The sequence below is a fragment of the Puma concolor genome, chromosome B4 (genome assembly GCF_028749965.1).
Source record: "Puma concolor isolate L17-30 chromosome B4, mPumCon1.1.hap2, whole genome shotgun sequence".
Classification (NCBI taxonomy): Eukaryota; Metazoa; Chordata; class Mammalia; order Carnivora; family Felidae; genus Puma; species Puma concolor.
The window spans coordinates 73085646-73108496 of record NC_141673.1 but is presented as its reverse complement, the minus strand read 5'-3'; the positions used below and the strand labels follow the sequence as shown (position 1 = coordinate 73108496).

Sequence of the window (22851 nt, the reverse complement as noted above, 5' to 3'; positions counted from 1 at the left end):
GCGAACAAAGTGGGGGAAAGGGCAGAGAAAGGGAGAAGATCCCAAGTAGGCTCCACACTAGGCTCTTAAAATAGGCTCTTAAAATAAAATGTAGAAGATTCTTCTGCTGGTATTGGGACACAGAGATAACCAGTATTAAAGGTTATAAATTTATTTACTCAGAATAATCTTCATAAATGTCCCTCATCTAGGAAAGGTGAAACCAACAGGATATGAAGTCAGATGTCAAGTTTTATGTGTTGTACCTTAGATATGGCTTTATTTTGCAATATGTTCATTCTCAAATAGTATCTACTGGGGAAAAGTAGAGAAAAATTGATGGATTTGGAAATCTTTAAGCAAATAGGCATCTTAGAGAATGGACACCCAATCCCCATAAAGTAAGATGTGAGACTTCCCCATATAAAAAAGTCATCATGTAAGAAATCCTTCTGGCTCAGAGGAATGACTTTAAACCAGAAAGGAGAGGTCTGTTACCCTAATGGGGTGGGAGAGATGACAATGACAATAATGTATAATCCTACCTACAGTAGCCCATGCAGAAGGTCTAAGTCTGATATTCCAATAAAAAGCAGGAACCAATATTCTGATGAAACATTTACAGGAAGGAAACTTTACACTTTATATAAAGAAATTAAGTAGACCCAGGTATCACAGAACAGTACAGAACTACAGAAATTGTCAAATGTAGGAATGGATAGTAGGATTTCAGGTTACCAATGATCAATAGTAAAGCTGAACACCCACAAACAGGTGAAGTAATAAAAGAAGAAAAGAAACTTAAAGCATCTTTAATGAAAAGTAACAGAAGGAGAATTATATAAAACCAAATGTTTTTTCAGATGCTTTAAGTCTGTGCTATATAATATAGAAGCCACATGTGAGTACTATGCACTTGTTAAAATTGCACTGGAGGGGGCGCCTGGGTGGCTCAGTCAGTTGAGCATCAGACTTTGGCTCAGGTCATGATCTTGCGGTTCGTGAGTTCGAGCCCCACATCAGGCTCTGTGCTGACAGCTCAGAGTCTGGAGCCTGCTTCAGATTGTATGTCTCCCTCTCTCTCTTTGTCCCTCCCCCCACTCACATTCTGTGTCTCTTTCCTTCAAAAATAAATAAACGTTAAAAAAAAAATTGCACTGGTCCAAATCGCGATGTGGTATGAAAATAAAATATAAACCACAGTTCAAAGACTCCTATGAACAAATTGTAGAATATCTCAATAATAATTTGAAAGGGTAATTTTTTAGATGTGTTAGGTTAAATAAGATACAGCATTAAAAGTAATTTCACCTGTTATACTTTTTCAGTTTAGCCATGAGAAATTTTTATTACATATATGGCTCCCTTTTGTGGCTTGCATTATATTTCTATCGGAAAGTGCTATTAAAATTTAGTCATGCTTGGGGCGCCTGGGTGGCGCAGTCGGTTGGGCGTCTGACTTCAGCCAGGTCACGATCTCGCCGTCCGTGAGTTCGAGCCCCGCATCGGGCTCTGGGCTGATGGCTCCGAGCCTGGAGCCTGTTTCCGATTCTGTGTCTCCCTCTCTCTCTGCTCCTCCCCCGTTCATGCTCTGTCTCTCTCTGTCCCAAAAATAAATAAACGTTGAAAAAAAAAAAAAATTAAAAAAAAAAAATTTAGTCATGCTTAATGTGAAGCCTTAAATTAATGTAACTTTTAACATTTTCACTGAACTTAATATTGTTTGTTCCTCTAGTATTAAATTCCTCTTGGGTACATTCTAAATAAGATGATTTTAACATAAAGAACAATGACAGCTTACCAGACTGTCCAGAAAAGAGACTGAATCAAATTTCTGGGCAGAGGCTTGAGCCAGCAGGATTGTTCCACCAAATGGTAACCAGGCTCTTCACGTTATCTCTGGCAAGAGGGTTAAATAGAAAGAAAGCAGCCCTATGTACACATAGAACAAGATTTGACCAATAGTTTAACTAACTCCATCCACCACAACATGCTTTGTTTTTAGGAATATTCTCAATTACAATCCAAGTGTTAAATTTACAAAGTAAAATAAACACTTTTCATTATGATTTATTCAAATTTACCCATTCTCAGCAATTTTTAAGATATTCACCTTTGCGGGGCACCTGGGTGGCTCAGTTGGTTAAGCATCTGACTACTGGTTTCACCTTCTGTGATGATCTCATGGTTTTATGAGTTCGAGCCCCACGTCAGGCTCTGCACTGATAGCGTGGAGCCTGCTTGGGATCCTCTCTTTCTCTCCCTCTCTCTCTCCCCCTCCTCTGCTCTCTCTCTCAAAATAAATAAATAAACTTAAGAAAAAAAAGATATTCACATTCGCCCTTTTGGAAAAGATTCTCACCTAACACAGATTCTAATTTGCTATCAAGGAAAATACACCTCTCTCACAGGGTGAAAGCAAATAACAGTAACTATTTTTTATGAGATACTATGACAGACTTTAGAAGACACTGGGACTCTCATACTATAAACACTAATACCATTTCACAGTCCATGGTCCATCTAGAAATTTGAAGACAATATGGTTTTAGGAAATTAAGAATTTCATAAATAAGAATATAAACACTTGTACAAGACAGCAGTGACTCAAAGAGAATACAGAAAAACAATTGTACTATCCCAGTATTAGAAGACTACTAGTTTTAAAAAAATGTATTGGACTCAGCACAATGAAAATAAAATTGGGGGTGCCTGGATGGCTCAATTAGTTAAAGTCAGAGTCTTGGGGTACCTGGATGGCTCAGTCGATTAAGCAACTTACTTTGGCTCAGGTCACAATCTCGCGGTCCATGGGTTTGAGCCCCACGTCTGAACTGTGCTGACAGCTCAGAGCCTGGAGCCTGCTTCAGATTCTGCCTCCCTCTCTTTCTCTGCCCCTTCCCTGCTCACGCTCTCTCTGTGTCTCTCTCAAAAATAAACAAACATTTTTTAAAAGTGGGGGGAAAAAAAAAGGAGTCCAACTCTTGATTTTGGCTCAGGTCATGATCTCACGGTTCATGAGATGGAGCCCTGGGTCAGTCTCTGCACTGGCAGTGTGGAGCCTGCTTAGGATTCTCTCCCACTCTCTGCCCTTCCCTTGCTCTTACATGCTCATGGGTGCTCTCTCTCTCAAAATAAACTTTAAAAAAAAAGACTTAAAATTATTAAAAATGAAAAGAAAATTGGATTTTAGAGATCCAAAATTTCCTACAAATTAAAATATTTCTCAAGTCAAAGTTCTTTAGCACAAAACAATTTAAGGCTTCATACAGTGTTCTTAGTCAAACTACCATAGACTTCTGGTAACCAACTGCAGAAACAGAACCAATGGAAGACATCCAGATGGCTAAGGAGAAATTTGGGTTCAGGTGCTAGTTAATTTGAGAGTGAAATATACCAGTTATTCACCAGTTAAGCACCCAGATTATCCTAAATTCATGAACAAGCTACGATCTCTGACCATTAGAGTTTACTCTCCGGAGTTTTGTAAAAGAACAGGGAATAGGATCACCACTGACATTTCACTGCCTGTTTCCCATGCCCCAAATCAGAATGTTTCCCCTTTCTCCTTTTTGTATTTAGAGGGAAGGTGGGAATAGGGAAAACAAAAAGAAAACAGATCTGTACGTAACACAGTAAATTATAATTATTTATCTCTTTCCCTGTAAAACTTTAATTTCCTTAAAGAGAGAAGATGAAACCTATTCACCACCTCCCTATTGTTGGGACCTAACCCAGTGTCCGGCACTCATCTGCTATCTCAGAACTAAACTAAATCACGGTCCTTGTGCTAGGGCCACTGCTTTCTTTTTCTACTACAAACCAATATCAAGAATAAATGCAGATTAAAACAATTAGGTCAATCCTTCCAGTTTTTACCTTTGTAAAAATATACATACATTAAATCTAGGTGTTTAAAAGCTATAAATATACATATTCTTTAAGGAAAAACATGTAGTTCCATACAGCTTCCTTTTACCACTATCACTAAGATCTTCCTCTCCTACCAACCCTATCCAGAAGTGACTACCATCATGAATTTGATGTAAATGAGATCACACTGTACACAACGTTCTGCTTTGACCTCACATTACATTTCTGAGGTCTCCTTATTTAACTATATCAGAAGGCAGCATGGCATAGTGGACTATGGAGCCAGTCAAGTGAGATTCAAATCCTAGCTTTCAATCACAGCTCTGCTATTTACCATCTTTGAAAGTGGTAAGTTATTTACTTCTCTATGCTTCAGTATTCCCATATGTAAAATGGATATAATGATTGTACCAATTTCTGAGTTCTTATGAGGACTAAAATAATTCATGCTTATACATGCTTAAAAGAATTCCTGGGCATAGACAGTGTAACTTTTTTTCTTGAAATATAAAAAAGTCACGAATGATGATAATCTAAGCATATTTGGTAATTCTCTGTTAATATAACTATTTTATTATTTATCCATGCCTCCTATAGACAGACATTTAGATTTTTTTCCAAATGAACATCCCTGTAGAAATCTCCCTGGGCAAATGTGCCACTTTCTCTAAACTAATAATATCTTGAATACCTTCTGGATACGAGGATATGCACATTTTCAACTGTGTAACACTTACCCGATCCTGAGCTAATGGGTGAAAATTGATGGCTCATAAGTTTTTAATTGCATTTCACTGCAAATGAAACTAAGCATCTTTCCAGTTCATTAGCCATTCCAATTTCCTTTCCTCTGTTGTGAATTGCCTTAATATCCATTGTTCACTTTATTTGCATTTGTATCATCTGTCCTATTATTTTCATCTTCATATATTCTGGGCACGAATCCACTGAATATTGTACACATTGCACCTAACTCCCAGTCATGCCACTTATATATGAGTTAATTTGTGATGTATTTTATTAAACCTAAGGTTTTCTTTCTGAGGTAGTTGGATCCTTTATCTCTGATGTCTTTATCTTCAAAGGTTCATTCTTTTCTTGACTTGTTAAAGCCTCACACATTGTAAAGACACATATTCTTTTTATTTTTTTGATAGAGAGAGAGAAAGAAAGAGAGAGAGAGAGAGGGAGAGAGAGGGAGGGAAAGAGGGAGAGGGGGAGAGAGGGAGAGGGAGAGAGAGAGAGGGAGAGGGAGGGAGATAGAGAGAGGGAGGGAGAGAGAGGGAGGGAGAGAGGGGGAGAGGGGGAGGGGGAGAGGGGGAGAGGGAGAGGGAGAGAGGGAGAGAGGGAGAGAGGGAGAGAGGGAGAGAGAGAGAGAGAGAGAGAGAGAGAGAGAGAGAGAGAGAGAGAATATGCACACAAGTTGGAAGGGGGAGAGAGAGGGAAAGAATTCCAAGCAGGCTCCATGCTCCATGCGGGGCCCAATGTGGGACTTGATCTCATGACCATGAGATCATGACCCAAGCCAAAATCAAGGGTCAGACACTTAACCACCTGAGCCACTGAGGCGCCCTGTAAAGACCTACATTCTTCTGTATTTTCTTCCTTATTAAACAGTTGTTCGTTCTTAGTGTAAAGTTGAAATAGAACTGTTTTCTGCATATGGTTTGAAGTAGAGACCTGTCTTCCCTCCCATATGGAAAACCAATTAAAGAGTCCACTCTGTTTCCCTGATAGAAAATGCCATCTCTAGCACTTACCAACTTTTCAAATATGTATGAATCGATTTCTGAACTCTCTATTCTATTAATCTGCCTTTTCCTGTATTAAGACTATACTACTTTAAAATTTTTTTTAACATTTTATTTATTTTTGCGAGACAGAGACAAAGCATGAGCAGGGGAGGGGCAGAGAGAGGGAGACACAGAATCCAAGGCAGGCTCCAGGCTCTGAACTATCAGCACAGAGCCGGACACGGGGCTCAAACTCTTCGAACCGTGAGATCATGACCTGAGCTGAAGTCAGATGCTTAACTGACTGAGCTGCCCAGGTGCCCCAAGACTATACTACTTTAAATATCATAAATTTATATTTTACTTTTTTGAGGTATAATTTACATAAAGTATACAGTTTGATTTTTTAAGTATTATACACCCTCAATGTGATCCAACCCAGATCAAAATATTAACCATTTCTCATGCTCTAGAATGCTCCCTCCCAATCAGTACCATATTTCCAAGAAAATCACTATGCTGACCTCTATCACCATAGATTAGTTATGCTTTTTTTGTAATTAAGTAGGCTCCACGCCCAATGTGGAGCCTGAACCCACAAGATCAAGAGCTGCATGCTACACCACTGACTGAGCCGGCCATGCACCCTTCCTTCTACTTGTTTTTGAACTTCCTGTGAATGAAATCATACAATACGTAATATTTTCTCATTTCTTTTGCTCAACATTAAGCATGGGAGATTCATCCCATGTTGTGTGTAGCAATTTATTGTCATTGCCATCCATTCTAAACACTGCCAATTTTAAAATCAGTCTTGCTATCCAATGGCGCAATGCCCTCCTCATTGTTCTTTTTCTTCTTTTGGACCTGTCTTGGTTATTCTTGTGGCTTTACTTTTGTATATGAAGGTCATTTTCTACAAAAAAAAAAAAAAAATCCTATTGGGATTTTTGTCTGAAACTATACACAATCAATCACAGAGAAGTAACTTTTTTAGTAATATACTTCCCATATAGTATATCCTGCCTTTTACTCATGTCTAATTTTATGTCCTTAAATAAACTTTGGGCACTTTACAGAATTGGCTGTAAAGGAGAAAGTTTTTATTATATAACTGGCTAGTGCCAATTTGAACGTTGATTTTATATCCAGTAAAATTAAATTCTATTAATAGTGTTAGCTTCGGGGGCTCCTGGATGGCTCAGTTGGCTGAGCAATCCAACTCTTGATTTCAGCTCAGGTCATGCTTCCCAAGGTTGTGGGATCCAGCCCCACATCAGGCTCTGTGCTGAACATGAAGCCTGCTTAACATTCTCTTAAGATTCTCTCCCTCTGCCCTTCTCCCTTGCTTGCATGCTTTCTCTCTAAAATTTTAAAAATAGTGTTGATTTTTAAAAAATGTTCTAAGGATATGTTCATCTCATTTTTCCTTTTTCAATTTTTTGGATTTCTTTCTCTTTTTTCTTATTAGTAAAGACATATTTGCTTATTCTTGACTTTAATGGGAATGTTGCTGCTTGAAAGAAAGTTTGAAAGACAGTCTTTACTGAAAGAAAAAGTTCACTTGTCATGGTGTGAGGGGTTTTTAAAAAAACATTAATGAGTGTTGACTTTTATCATAAACTTTTACTACATCTTTCAAGACGGTTCCCCTAAATCTTGTAAGTTACACTGATATAATTTTCAAATAAAGAATTACCCCTACCATATCCTAATTAAAATTTTTATTTATCTATTCATACATAAGATTGCTACTATTTGGGCCATTTTGCATAAAAATAGAATTATCTGTTCCCCAAAGTATACGTGAAATATGATTATAAATATCACAATTAAAACTATTTCTCTGATACGCCTTCCCACCAATGAGAATGGCTAGAACAAAAAAGACAGATAATGAAAGTGTTGGCGGTGAAGGTATGGAAAAATTGGAACCCTCATTCACTGCTGGTGGGAAAGTAAAATGGCACAGCCACTTTGGGGAAAGTCTGGCAGTTCTTCAAAAGGTGAAACATAGTTATCATATAATCTAGCAATTCTGCTCCTAGGTACATAATCCAAGAGAAATGAAAATGTATGTCCACACAAAAATTTGTACACAAATGTTGACAGCAGGGCTTTCATAATAGCCAAAAAATGCAAATCAGTCCAAATATCTACCACCTGATTAAAGGATAACCAAAATGTGGTATATCCATACAATGAGATATTATTTGGCTATAAAAAGAATAAAGTGCACTGATACATGCTACAACATAGTTGGACCTTAAAAATATTATGCTAAGCAAAAGAAGTGAATCACAAATGGCCACACACATATTGAATGATTTCATTTATGCGAAATGTCAGAGTAGGCAAATTTATAGAAGGAGAGTAAATCAGTGGTTGCACAAGGATGGAGGGTTTGGGGAAAATTGGGAATGACTGCTAATAGGTACAGTTCTTTTTGGGGTGATGAAAATATTTTAAAACATTGTGTTAATGTCTACAGAACACTAAAAATGCTAAAAACCACTGAATTACACGTTTAAAATGGATAAGTGACAGAATTTGTGGATTATAGCTCAATAAATTTGCTATTTTTAAAAACCTATTCCTCTCAGGGAAATTTACTGCAACTTTAATTTCTTTAATGATTTTCTTTACAAGTTTGGAATGATTTTTTTCCTGGAAAATAATCCATTTCACCTGGTTTTTAAAAGTTTATATACATACATATACATACACATACATATATATATAAGTGATGTCTTGTGATTCCAAAATTATAATTGCACTTGTCATTATATCCTATTTTTTTTTTTATATCTCATTTTAAATTTTATTATTTCCATCATGGTTTTTGATGAGTACATCCAGAACTTAATCAACTAAAAAGAACCAGTGTTGATTTGAGTAAACATTGCTCTCATTTTTATTGTTGATTATCTTCTATTTCACCAAATTCTACTTGTGTTTTTATTTCCTTCCCTCCTTCTTTCTTAGCTTTTGTTTTTTGTTTTGTTTTTTTTAGTTTTTGAGTTGAGTATCTGGCTCATTTATTTTCTTTCAACCTGATACATGCATTTAAAGTTACAAATTTACTCCTGAGGACCACTTTTCTTGTATCCTTCAAGTTCTGATACAATGCTTTTGTCACAATTCAGCTTTAATTATTTGAGAGTTTAATTTTTTTTTTAAATTCTTGAAAATGCTTGGTCATTTTTTCTTCAATACCGCTTCTCCTTTATTCTCTGTATCTTCCATTCCAAAACTCCAATCAGATCTATACTAGAGCTTTTCAATCCACCTCTACAGTGGCTTAGCTTTTCTTTCATATTTTTCATCTTTTTATTTTCCTGGTTGGTGTCCTGGAAGATTTATCAGTTTTAGCCTGAAATTAATAAATTTCTCTTTTCAGCTGAGTGTAATCATTTTTTTTGCCCATTTATTGAGTTATTTTTATAACTAGCTATATTTTTTTATTTCAATTAGTTACTCCATATATCTCAACATATTTATTGCTTCTTGACTGTTCTTCTTATTCAAATATAATGCAATATGCTCTGAATGAGAAAAGGGGATATATTTTAAGCTAATACACTTTTATGTGAAATGTTCTTTGAATGTTATCCACTACAAAACTCTTCTTTAAAGAAAAAAAAAATCCACTTCTTAAAAGTTCTCTTGACTGCTATTCTACCAAATGTACCCCACTGTGCCTACCTGTATCAAGGCATGGAAAAAACAAGCTCTATTATTCCCATTTTAGAATGAGAGAAATTGAAGCACAATATGGTTCTTTTTAAAATACTTTCTCAACTTTTTTTTTGAAAAATATCAAAACCACAAAAAAAGTTGAAAAGTACAATGTCCTGCATACCTTTCACCTAGATTCAAAATTGTTAACATATGCCACATTTGCTTTATTTCTCCTTTTCTCCCTCTCTACATACAAATATACCACACATTTTTTTCTGAATCCATTTGTGAACCCATCGCAATATTTCACTTCAAAATTTTTCAGCATGTTATCTCTAAAGAATAAAGAACAAGGATAGTCTTAATATCCCATACTACTATCATACCAAAGAAATGATTAAAATTGAATAGCTTCTTACATGGATGTGCAGAAGCAAATTCAAAACAAGCATTTAAGTCATCTCACTAAATGTTCTTTATCTTGTTTTGTCTAAATGGGAGAACTGGTTCTCTGGTGAGATTCACACTCAATCTGTCATTTCCTTCCTTCAGTAACCCTGGATTAAATTTCATTTACTGCTTCTTCAGATAGGTAATCTTAAATCCAAGCATTTCTGAAAATCAAGCAATAATCTTCAAAGTTATTCAAACCTCAAAAATCAAGTACACTGAATTTCCGGTTTGTTTACTAACAGTAAATGAGTCTTAAATTGAGACAAACTATTTAACTCTCTTAAAACTATACACTATTTTAATGTCCCACAGAAGTTTATAGTGTGCTAAACAATCATAATTTCACTCTTCCAGTTTTAAAAGGAAAAAAACTGTTGTTCTTAAGAACTTACAAACAGGACTGATAAGCCAAATGAACCTGCTCTACAAATAAGAAAACTAATGAATATATTCATGAACAACTCATTTTCTTCTATCAACTACATGAAAAACTAGTTTTTTAATGGGTACAACTTAAACTCAATCTCTGACGTTAGGAACTAAATAAGACTAAAAACAATAAAATCCTATCCTTGTTTTCAATGACCATACAAATCAGCTTAAGTGTTTCACACTGGAAGGAACAGCAATACAACCTAAAGCTAATAATGTTTAAAGGTGAAACTGTCATACAGATGAAAATTATATCCATAATCACAGAAATGTTTAAGATAAAAAGATGTTTAGGATCAATCTACAATCAAATAATAGTTAACAGGAGTGTTTACTATGTGCTGCTAGGCACTAAGTATATCCCATGATTCAATTAATTCAATCCTCATAGCAATCTCATTTCTCCACTGAGGAAACATAGGTCACAGAGAGATGCTAGCGCAAAAGGAATTATGTAAGGGATAGGACTTGACTTCAACCTTAGAGTATAGAAAAGTAGAATGAGGTCATTTCAAAAAATTGGAAAAGCACAAGCCCTAAAGCATAAATATAACAAGTATCCAAGTAAGACCAAAAGAAAAGTTTCAAAGTGGAGAAATTAAGGCTGGATAAATAGGATGGGATTATAAGAGGTCTTACATACCTAGCAAATGGATGAAAATTTTATAAAACAGCTTGAATAGAGCACCACTACAGGCTCTTTATGTGTTAAAAGTGCCCTTTTAAAAAAGACAACCTGGTACAATACAGAATGAGAGAAATGAGAAGCAAGGTATTCTGTCCAATTCTAACATTTACATGCCAGTGCAATAAATTGTCTGATACCTATGGAACCTGAGAGTCCACAGTGAACCAACTGGGCCACCCATCACATCAATAAGGCCATCTATTATGAACAAGGAAGTAGTAAACAGAGCTGAACACACCCTGAATTATTTTCCAAATATACCTACAGTGAAGTTAAAAGGTACACTTAAAACTATGTCAGTAAGAAATGCTACATAATTAACATAAAATTACTTTTGCTGCTCAGTACTATGCCAAAAGAATTTGGCCAAATTTGGCATAAGCATAACTTTAACAGTATAAGTATTTACTTCATATAAATGCAACATCACAAATAAAGGAATTTATAAAATAATTCAACACACAGCTTCCTTAAATTGCTTTAGAAGTATTACACTATTTACCAAAATATAATAGACACATAATTTTTATAAAAAAACAACTATTATGTAAATGATACTCTTTAAATTTAACGTCACACTTATTCATACACCCATCAAGAACGAGGTATTTATCACTCATATAATAAATTCCACAAATCTACATCAAATTTACAAAAAGAAGCTATCTCAAACAACTTTCCTCTTGGTAATTAAATTCTTTCTAAAGAGAAGAAATGTGAGAAAAAAAATCTCAAATTTGCAAAAACTAGATTACTCACCAGTAACTTGAGTTATCCTATTGGGTCTTTTCCCTCACAGATCCACCTCTCTTGCCCTTCTGTCCAGCATGAGAATCTTCCTGATGGGCATCCACTGGAACTGAGGGGGCATGCAGTACAGACGTATATGTAAGAAAGTTGGGGGGAGGGGATTTGGGAGATGCTAGAGACATGCTTCAGTGCACTTGCTTACCTTCCTGAAATTGGAAATTTCAACGGTTCCTTGGTCCTCGAGGCATTCACAATAACTTCAAAGAATGTGGATCTGTGGAGATTACCCAATAGGAGAACTCCAGTTACTGGTAAGTGATCCAGCTTTTTCTTCTCTATCAGAATAAGAAGATTAATTTTATTTGAGATTATTAATACCCATAGAACTATAGGGGAAAGGAGTGTAAATTTACCAGGTAACTGTATATGAATGCACCAAAATAAACACAGAAACAAAATGCATTCCTGGCATTATCAGAAAGAGAAAGAAAAGAAAATACGATTTGAATGGTTTCATTTTTAAATTCCCATTATAATGGCAGCTATATCTTAATACAAAAATATCAGCTATCAGACTATTCCATTTCACTGAAACAACACCATCACTCTTTAATATTAGTAAAAGTATAATTAGTTGATCAAAATCTGCCATTTCTTAACTAGTCATTGTCATTAGCCTTCACCAAATTTTGGTGTAGCAGCCACAGTGAACTACAATCTGTAAGACTTCAGATAAAAAGCATCAATAAAATTCCCTTTTCTAAGTCTTTAAAATAGCCACTTACCACCAATAAGAAACCAGTCACACACACATATAGAAGTATGCCAGACCACTGATAAGAATGCTGATTTTCATTTAAATATGTGCACAAAGTAGAAATCATAGTTTTAACTGTTATACTTTTAAAATAATTGTCTAAAAATGGTCCTGTCATTAAAAACAAAAACCAACAAAAAACTGACTTCTAAAAAAAGGTCTTCTCAACAGAACTTTATTTTGAAGTTCACATGAAAATATTCTATTACCTTTAATTCAATACATATTAATCAGGTAAACACTAGTTTCTGTTGAAGATAGAGATATATTTTAGTAATACTCCTCCCTCTTACCATTATGCTGCTAAATAATCATCCTCTGCCCTCAAGAAACAAAGTTTTTGTTTCTTAATTCTATAGAAACAAAGATAATGTATAGTTTTTCTCTGTTTTAAAAGTGAATAGGATTAAGAGGCGCCTGGGTGGCTCAGTGGTTAAGCATCCAACTCTTGATTTCGGCTCAGGTCATGATCTCATGGTCGTGAGATGGAGCCCCATATCAGGCTCTGCGCTGGGCATGGAGCCTGCTTGGGATTCTCTATCCCCCTCTCCCTTTGCCCGCCCCCCCCATAACAAAATAAAATAAAAATATTTTAAAAATAAAATAGGATAAAATGGTGTATAAACTCATCATTCAACAAAAATAAGTTGAACACGTAATTCTGATGAAAATCTTACATCTCTTGTTATGATGGAATGTTTGCATTTGGTATAAGTCAACAGCAACGTCAAGATTTTTGCTAGATTGTTACTTAATTTGAAGATATAAATTGTCTTGTATATAAATTATATACATTTTAAAATAAATCTGAGTTTTAAAAAATAGTTTAATGCATTTGTTTTTAAATGACCCAGTCATACAAACAGGGTACTACACAGACCTCCATTTCTAACTGTAATACAGAGATGAATACCAAAAGGGTCCTCTACTTAAGTTTTCCAGATTCCTAGTTAACTTCTAGTACCTGAAGAGTACCTGGCATAAAGGTCCTACATGTTTGGATTAATAAAGTAGATACAGGTGCAATAATCCAAATATTTCAAACTTTTGGCATCATCTAGGATAAAAAGTATCACTAAGAACTAAATAAGAATTCCCAGTTTTTATTTATAACAAATTTAGACTCATGAATTTAAAATAGAACCAACTGCATTTTTAAACTAATTTAAGAGAATTAAAATATCTTGAAAATATTTTAAAGTAACCAAAAGGGTCACTTAGAGACCAGCACTGAAAGCTATTTGTTGTTATCATGCCATTACCTCAACTAAGACAGATTTTATCAAAATAGCTTAGAAAAGTACTTCCAGTAATTAGGATGCTCTATTCAAAACTATCTTGTGTAAGCCCTAATAATTACAACACTCATTCACAAAAAGGTACTCCTTAGTAATTAAGAATCAAATCAAGTATTTCAGTAATGAAAAATCTACTCCATAAAATCAATCTAAACTTGTGAAAAAACTGCTTAGAAAAAAATATGGTAGCTAACTTTCAGTTCCACTACTACCCCCTGGTTCGGACATTATATTTTAGCTAGAAGCAATTTAAATTACAACTGGTTTTGATGATTCCATGTATCTTATTTTCTAATTTTCAATTAAGATTTAAAATTCTTATGGAAATTATTATGGTTGTGGGAAGTTATTTACCATAAATCCTGGACTTGGAATCCTATAACAGCATAATGAAATTTAACATTATACACATATTCATGCATATTTAAGTGACACTACTGATGTTTCATATGTAAACAAACATTGGGGCGTATGTGTTTATATTTGAATTGAGTCCATTATGACTTTTCTCCCTTTTCAGTCCATGATACACTGTCCTCAGGGTCCCCAAATTATAAATACCACCCAATTCCTAATCAAAATTTCCTTTTCCTCAGTTCTTAACTTTCGTTTTTATTTTTTTTAGTTTATATCCAAGTTACTTAACATATAGTGTCCTTTCCCTCATTTAATCCACCATTTCCCACTAATCCACAGAGAAACAAAAACAATACTATTTTCTCATTAATATAATTAATTTAAAATCTAAATGGCAAGAACTCTAGTCATCTACAAAATAAGGATAACAACAAAACCTAGTTCACAGGGCAGTATTGGGAATTAAGTTAATGCTAAATGCTAAATAAAGCATTTAGACCCAATGCCCAGAATCTAACTCTATACATCAAACTGTTGACATAATCATCCAGAAATGGTTTTCAAGTGATTTTATACACCTTTAGAGGGATATAGTCTACATAAGAAAACTACATAAATTCTAAACTTAAAGATTTGTTTATAATAATTTCAGTACTATTATTTTGAAACTATATATGTTTTTTAATGTTTATTTTTGAGAGATAGAGAATGAGAGAGAGAAAGAGAAGAAGCCACAGAATCCGAAGGAGGCTCCAGGCTCTGAGCTATCAGCAGAGAGTCCAACGCGGGGCTCAAACTCACAAACCATGAGATCATGATCTGAGCCAAAGTCGGACACTTAACTGACTGAGCCACGCAGGCACCCCTGAACTAGATTGTTTACACTGCAAGATAAAGAAAATAAGTAATTTATGTTACTGATTAGGAATCACCAATTACAACATAAAAGCTGTAAGAACATGTTAATATCAAAACTCAATTCCAAATACCACTATACACTTGCGATTTTTTAAAAATGCATATAATTTGGAAATAGTTAATAAAACATTCCAGGCAGCAATTAGTAAATAAATCACTATCACTATCAGATTAACTTAAAAACTATATCTGCTAATACTATAAAACCAGGCTTTACATTAGATTTACTTTAGTAAAGGAAGTTCCTCAACTTTACAAGTTGCCAGAAACATTTACACAAATTGTTTTCCATGTCCCAATACCTGATTTTTATAAGCTAGAATTTTACAACTGTTGACAAATTCTAAAACGAAAACATGAGAAAAACAGCATATATTCATGTTATTGACTGACATTTGATGGTGAAAATACTAATATTCAAATTGTTTGGAAGCTAAAGGGGAAGGATGGTAGCAGGTAAGATCTATCTCCCTAGAACCCCTGCTTTGGACAAAATAATTTCTCATTTATTTATCTTATATTTTGAATTTCCCCCCTATCTTTTCCTTCCAAGAAAGAATTCTGCAACAACAACAAAAAGTTTAAACTTTAAAGGATAGCGTGGTGGGTAACCTCTAAGACTGCCCACAATGATCCAACCAACCTCCTGGTATGCAAGCCCTTCTGTAATCTCCTCCCCCAGAATATAGGCTGGATTTAGTGACTGATTTCTCAGGAAGAGAATGTGGCAGAAGTAATGGGATATCACTCCCAATATTAGGTTATAAAAAGACTGGCTTCTTTTGGGGGCTCTCTCTGATACCTTGTTTTGGAGTAAACAAGGTGCCATATTGTGAGCAGCCCCATGGAGGGGCCCACGTGGCCAAGAAACTGATGTCTCTGGCCAACAGCCAGAGTCCTGAGGCCTGTCGACAGCCATGTGAGTACTTGGTAGCAGGTATTCTAAGGCCTGCTGACAACCACATGAGTGAACCTGAAAATGGATCCTCCCTCATTTGAGCCTGAGACCCTGAGCAGCCCGAATCACCTGATAAGCTGCTTCTAAATTCTTGACTCAGAAAGGAGGATAAGGTAATAAATGTTTATTATTTTCAGACAGTAAATTTTGAGGTAATTTGTTATACAAAATTACAATTTGTCTAAGTGCGCAGCAGCCCTGAAACTGGTTGCTGTGTCTGCAAGCTTTTTTTTTTTAACTGAATGATGTTAAGAACTAATTAATTTAGATATAAAGAAGTCTACGTTACCACAACCCCCAGAATAAAATATTACTCTACTGGCTGTCAAATAGCATCCCTCACTTCCTACCACCTCTTCTACTATGCTAAATATTAACTAATTGCCCAGTGACATAATGCTGTGTACTTTTTCTTTCACAACATTTTATATCTACTCATTCTTCCTAAGAATACCTTAATCATATTAATTAATCTTCAACAATATTGTGATCTTCCTAATTTAACAGATACCCCAGGTCCCTTAATTATGCACCACATTTTATAAACCATGTCTTAAAATGGGATACTTCCATAGACAGTCAGTATCATCTACTCTTTATAGCTTCTAGTACAAGGAAACATTTCCCTGATCCTAGTCCAAAACATCAGGTGCATTATATGTAATCCTTTATTCACCAACTATAGTTAGTATCCAAGTTAACATACAAAAATAACAGCTAATGGTACTCTCAATGCTAACAATTATGCCAGCATGAAAATGAAGTCTAACTTTTACTGTAATTATGTCCTTTTTCTCAACTTTTATATTAAAATTAACCTGACCAGACTCTAAGCCCTGCATTAGTTTCCAAATCAATTCTTAATAACTATCTCTAAAATGTGTAAGTGCATATTTTCTGTATAATCTGGTTTTATAAAACAATGGCAAATTTTTCTAACAAATTCCAATATAGTCTGAAGTTAACACTGACAGTTTTCAAACTACTGCCTATATTCTAAATAATAACTTTGTTATTCAGCAGTCATAAAACCTGAATCATGAATCACATCAAATCCAATTTACTCCACAGATGACTATTACTTTATGAACCAAACAGTTTTATGAAAAGTGCTGTGATTTGCCTGGTTAGATGATCAATAAAGATTGCTATGATTCATTCCTTCTAAAAACAGAACATAAAGGATTATTCAAACCATACATGCTCCCCCACAATTACACTATTACATTTACTTACCACTTAAAAAAATTCTTGATACCAAGGTGGACCCAATTTTTTATATTAATTCTACTAACTGTTATAGCTACAATCAGGAGCTACCTGTAAAAGCACAGGCTTAATGATAGATTTTACTGGATAATTAGAGCATTCTTGAGAAAGTTAGTTACTAACATAATTTTACTCATCTCCTGACCTACAAATATTAACTTCCTTTATTTAACCTGTAGATACAATTTAGAACTACTGTAACTACCATGAAAAGCTTAGTACAAGCACTTTGCAGGATTATCTTGTTATAACCTAAAATATAAATTTTAACAGTCGTTAAAATAAACATTACACAGAATGCAAGAGAAAATTAAGATTCTATCTGAAGAACGGCCATTTGACATGGCTCACTACATCCCCTCGTTTTGAAAACAATCTCTTCCCAGTTTCTGTAACATTACATTCTGCCAGTTTCTTACTGCCTATTTCTCTTTCTCCTCCATTTCTTCATCTTGGTGAACACAAAAAGGTTGTAATGTTTCTCAAGATTCTGTCCTGGGTTCTCTTTTCTCATGCTATTCAGTCTATTCACTCCCTGATCTGTCTGTCTTACCTACTTCCATAACTTCAACTCAATCATGTATGCTTGATGACTATCAAGTATATATTCATAGCCCTGTCCTCCTTTGTAAGCTCACGCCCCACATATCCAACTGCCTCACAGATCTCCCCTCTCAGATTTCCCTCAGATACCTGAAATTCAACAAATCTAAAAGTGAACTACTACCTTTCCCCAAAACTGTCCCTCTTCCTGTTCCCTTTGTCAATGTAAAGCACATTTACCCAGCTGCTTACCTGAGCCAGAATCCTGGGATTCATCCTTGATTCTTCCCTCTCTATAACCCAACTTCCTATCTCCCATAACCACCTCCGGCCATCCATCAAGTCCTATCAATTTGCTCCTAAATGTATCTAGAATCCATTCATTTCTGTCTCCCACTGACATTATCCTTGTTCTGGCCACTACTGTATCTTGCCTAGACCTATTGTAATGGCTTCCACTAAATGGTTTCCCTGCCTCTAGTTCAGATTTAACAAACAAGCATGACATTATGACAAAATAAAATGCTATTAGTTGTGGTTTAAAGTCTACATTATACTGATGGCAAAAGAAAACATTTTTATTTAAAAAAAATTTTTTTTTTCAACGTTTATTTATTTTGGGGACAGAGAGAGACAGAGCATGAACGGGGGAGGGGCAGAGAGAGAGGGAGACACAGAATCGGAAGCAGGCTCCAGGCTCTGACCCATCAGCCCACAGCCTGACGCGGGGCTCGAACTCACGGACCGCGAGATCGTGATCTGGCTGAAGTCGGAGGCTTAACCGACTGCGCCACCCAGGCGCCCCAAAAGAAAACATTTTTAAACTGCTGAAAAAGCTGCACATGAAGGTAACTTTGGTTAAACGGGCATAATTAAACATAATACATCCAACTCACAGACTGATAAAATGAAGTATTATATAAACATTGCTTAAAAAACAAGAAATGGAAAACAGCTTAAAGCGGCAATCAGATACATGATAAAGAGTCTTTGCAGTTAAGCATTACCAATATCTATGCAAGACACAGTGACAGGCACTGGGAATTTTTATTACTATTTATAATTATCATCATAATGAATTAACTAAGAACTATGCTAAGTTCCTTACATCATTTATCACATTGAATCATCACCATAAAGCTGTATGGTTATATGGCTATAAATGGCAAGGTGGGGATTTAAGCTGAAATAGGATTCCAGGACAAATGGTAAGGCGATTACAGTGATTTCTCCTAAGAAGGAGAAAGAAACAGAAACAAAATGATTTCAATACACTATGTAATTACAACCACCAGATTTTTGGATAGAATGCTTCAAGAATAATTCAAAGGACATTCATTCTGGCCTAGAGATAAAGATATGCTTCTTGAGAGATGATGCTTGAGCAATCATAAAGACCAAAAAAGAAAATTTTGGAGGATGGAACAGTAGGAGGCAGAAAAAACAACATAATATACAAGATGACAGAGTGGCCTAAAAAAGATCATGACCATGCTTTCTGACAATCCAACCCTGGAAACAGACTTACTTTTTAACTATGGCAAACAGTAAAAAATGTTTTTAACTGTTCAACTCTTAAGTCTATAAATACTGCTTACCACTATTACACTACCAAAGTGCTTTTTAGAAGTTAAAACTTTCACTGGTAATCCCCAAATGTTTATGTGACAAGTCACATCTGGTTACTAGGGGACACACCCCACCCCCAACAGCACGCAAGGAGGGGAAGAGAGGAAAGAGAAGAGGGAGGGAGGGGGAAAGGGCGGGTACATGAAATTGTAAAATTATCCCTGAAATAATTTGTGGAAATGTTATCCTTTAATAGAAGACCCTTATTCTTATGTTCTGGTTTTGTCAGCTACCACATTTGAACCCGCATGCTTGACGACAGGGACTGTTACACCCCTAACGGATATCAAGTATTATATCACCACTCATGTATTTGATGGTTTTAGCTAACATTTTCTGAGGACTTACTATATGCCAGGTACTGTCAAGTATTTTGCAAGACTTATCTCATTTAATCCTCACAACAACTCTGTGAGGTAGGTGTTATTATCAAGTCCATTTTATAAATGTAAAAACTGAGACTCAAAAGTTGATTAACTTTCACAAGGTCACACAGCTAGTAAGTGGTGAGATCAATATTTAAGCCGAAACAATCAAGCTCCAGAGTCCAAACCCTTCATCACTATACTACAGGGAACTACTGTAGGGGACTCTGAAATACTGAAAAAAAAAAAAAAAAAAAAAAAAAAAAAAAAAAATTTTTTTTTTTTTTTTTTTTTTCTTTCCATTATACTGAATACACCTAAAAATTTAAAACAAACATGTAGGAGCACCTGGGCGGCTCAGTCACTTAAGCATCCAACTCTAGATTCCGCTCAGGTCATGATCTCACCATCGTTGTGGGATGGAGCTCCACATTGGACTCTGTGCTACAGCATGGAGCCTACCTGGGATTCTCCGTCTCTCTCTCCATCCCTCCCACATGCGTACACGCTCTTTCTCAAAATAAGTATTTTTTAGAATAAAATAAAAAAACATGTAGGCAAAAAAATAAAACTAGATAAATTTTCCTGCACCAAAAATATGTATAATGAAGTCCTACACAAGTGGAAGATGGAAAGATCACAAACTGTCAATTACCAAGGAATATTACAAGAAAATGCCATGTGATCAGAGGCACTAAGTTTATGGAAAATTGGCGAAGGAATACTACCCAAATGTGATAACCACATTCATATAGATAATGGAATAACCTTATCCACGTCACCAAAAAGTATAATTTGATGACATAATGAATTTAATATATTTCTTGTTATAAATTATACTGGTCATCACTCAACTAATTAATGATTATATAGCTCTAGGTTTTACCAGCCTTGGTCTTTGAAAACAGAGGAAAGGGGGCACCTGGGTGGCTCAGTCAGTTAAACGTCCGACTTCGGCTCAGGTCATGATCTCATGGTTCATGGGTTCGAGCCCCACATTGAGCCCCATGTCAGGCTCTGCACTCACAGTGCAGAGCCTACTTAGGATTCCGTCTCTTCATCTCTCTCTGCCTCTCTCTCTCTCTTTCAAAAATAAATGGATAAACATAAAAAAACTTTTAAAAACCTTAAAATTTTTTAAAAAGACCAAAGTGTCTAACAAGATGGGTGAGAAGAAAGGAAAGATAAAGGGAAGGAGGGAGGAAGAAAAGGCTTTTCAAGGGACAAACTTTTTAATCTACGCATCACTACACAAAATTCATTATTAGCTCTTGCTTTTGAAACGTGTGGCTAAGAAGTCCAGTCACAATTAACCCAGCCTACGCTGAACAGACAAATTTAAGTGGTGGAAAGCTAAATGGAAGGAACAGGGCAGTGGTTTCAAAAAAAACTGTTCCAATAGCAAAGCACCTTTAGGAAATAAATTAAAAGAAACCCTAGTGAATAAAGTATATAAGAGCATAGATGTCGTAGCTGAAGTGGAGTGTGGGAGCATGGAACCCCACTTGGTTGTTCCTGCTGGCAGTCACTGAGATAATTTCATGAGATTTCAGGGCTCCAACCAACACAATTCAAAACCCCTGTGTTCTTCTGAGGGAAGGCTAGCTCATTTCTACCCCAAGAAACCTGTTACTTGATTCTAACCAGCAAAAACATTTTCTTACTCCCTTATTCCCTGCAACTTGCTCTTTCACAGGTTTCCCAAAGCCAGCTCTGAGTGAGCTGTATGGGTGAAGGAATGTATGGCTGTGTATGGATATCAGAAACAGGAATAAGAGGGAGGATGTGTTAACAGAGGCGGCATTTTTTGACATAAGAATTCATGAGGGAAGTGTTGGCCAGAGGGGGCACCATTAACAGAGACATACCCACGCTTACATGTTGTACACAAATGCATGCTCATATACACACTCGTACATGCAATGCTGCCTCACACACACGTGCACCCCCAAAAGAAAGGGGAAAGCCCTTTGGAATAAGCAGTTCAAGTAGAATGAATACCTCAGAGCCTTGCCCACCTCACTGTCTTATCTTGAAAAAAACCAGAGCAGTGCTTCTTGAATTTTAATGTGCATATGAATAATCTATAAAATGCAGATTCTAACTCAGTAAATCCTTGGTGGGACTAGAGATTCTGCATTTTTTTTTTTTTAAGTTTTATTGATTAAGTCATCCCTACACCCAGCATGGGGCTTGACCTCACAAGCGAGATCAAGAGTCCCAGGTTCCTCCAACTGAGCCAGCCAGAAGCCTAGAGATTCTGCATTTCTAACAAGTTCCCAGGAGGTGTCTCTGCCACTGGTCTTTGGACCACATTTCAATAGCAAGGGCCTACAGAACAGAATGTCCCAATGAGTTCTGTATTATAATAGAGAAAAAATAAAACAAAATCCACTCAGGTAAAACTGAGAACTGCACAACTATATAAGCTAAAACAAATTCTTTTGGAGGATTCTCAGGACTTTCAATTTATTAAACTCTAAGAAGATAATGATACACAGTATTTTACCAACTTTCTTGGCTTGTTTTCAAAAGCATTCCCTACCACCAGTGTTTGTGAGGGCTACTGGAGTACAGAGAGAAGGCAAGATGAGAGCTGTCTTGGGAAGTCAGAGAAACACTCCTGATTTAGAAGTCTCCTCCTTTCTCCCATTCTTCCAGAGAGAGACACCTCAACTTCCCCCCTTTTAATGCTAATATCCACTTGTAAAAAACAGAAAGGAAACACACGTTAGAAACAGCGATCTCTGGCTGGAGAGATGTTGTGATGAGCATTCCTATTTTCCTCTTTTTATTTCTTCAGTATCTTCCATGAACATGTAATATTTTTATCACCAATTACTTCCTTAAGAAAAAACTAACTCTACCCACCCACCCCCGCCCCCACCATGCTCAGGATATTTATTAACACTTGAAACAATTACTTTATTTAGATTTACAGAACAGAGAAAACAATAAAGATTTTCTAGTAAAGGAAGAACTGCTGGTAGAGTGAAGAAAATAAAGGATGAGGAAGAAGGCAAGCTAGGGGAAAAGGAAAAAAGGCAAGCTAGAAATGAGTATTAAGAGACTTTGGGCCCTGGGGAGATCAAAGATAAACAGCAAAAA

General features: G+C 35.8%; 1 protein-coding gene across 9 annotated transcripts in view; it reads right to left on the bottom strand.

Moving 5' to 3' along the window:
- The window catches only part of YAF2 (YY1 associated factor 2), a 76144-nt gene that overhangs the window by 39887 nt on the left and 13406 nt on the right, over positions 1-22851 (bottom strand). For 2 of the 9 annotated variants that reach the window (XR_015253666.1, XR_015253669.1), the window contains 3 exons: positions 11792-11924; positions 11599-11698; positions 2034-6501 (listed from right to left, as the gene is read on the bottom strand). The exons of 2 other annotated variants lie outside the window; for them this stretch is intronic. Coding sequence is in view for 2 of the 7 variants with exons in the window: in XM_086713635.1 (XP_086569761.1) it covers positions 11792-11924 (133 nt within the window). In the remaining 5 variants the exon portion in view is untranslated. Of the gene's footprint in view, positions 1-2033; positions 6502-11598; positions 11699-11791; positions 11925-22851 lie in introns of those variants that run through there. 5 more of the 9 variants (XR_015253667.1, XR_015253668.1, XM_025930618.2 and 2 more) reach the window with 5 other exon arrangements.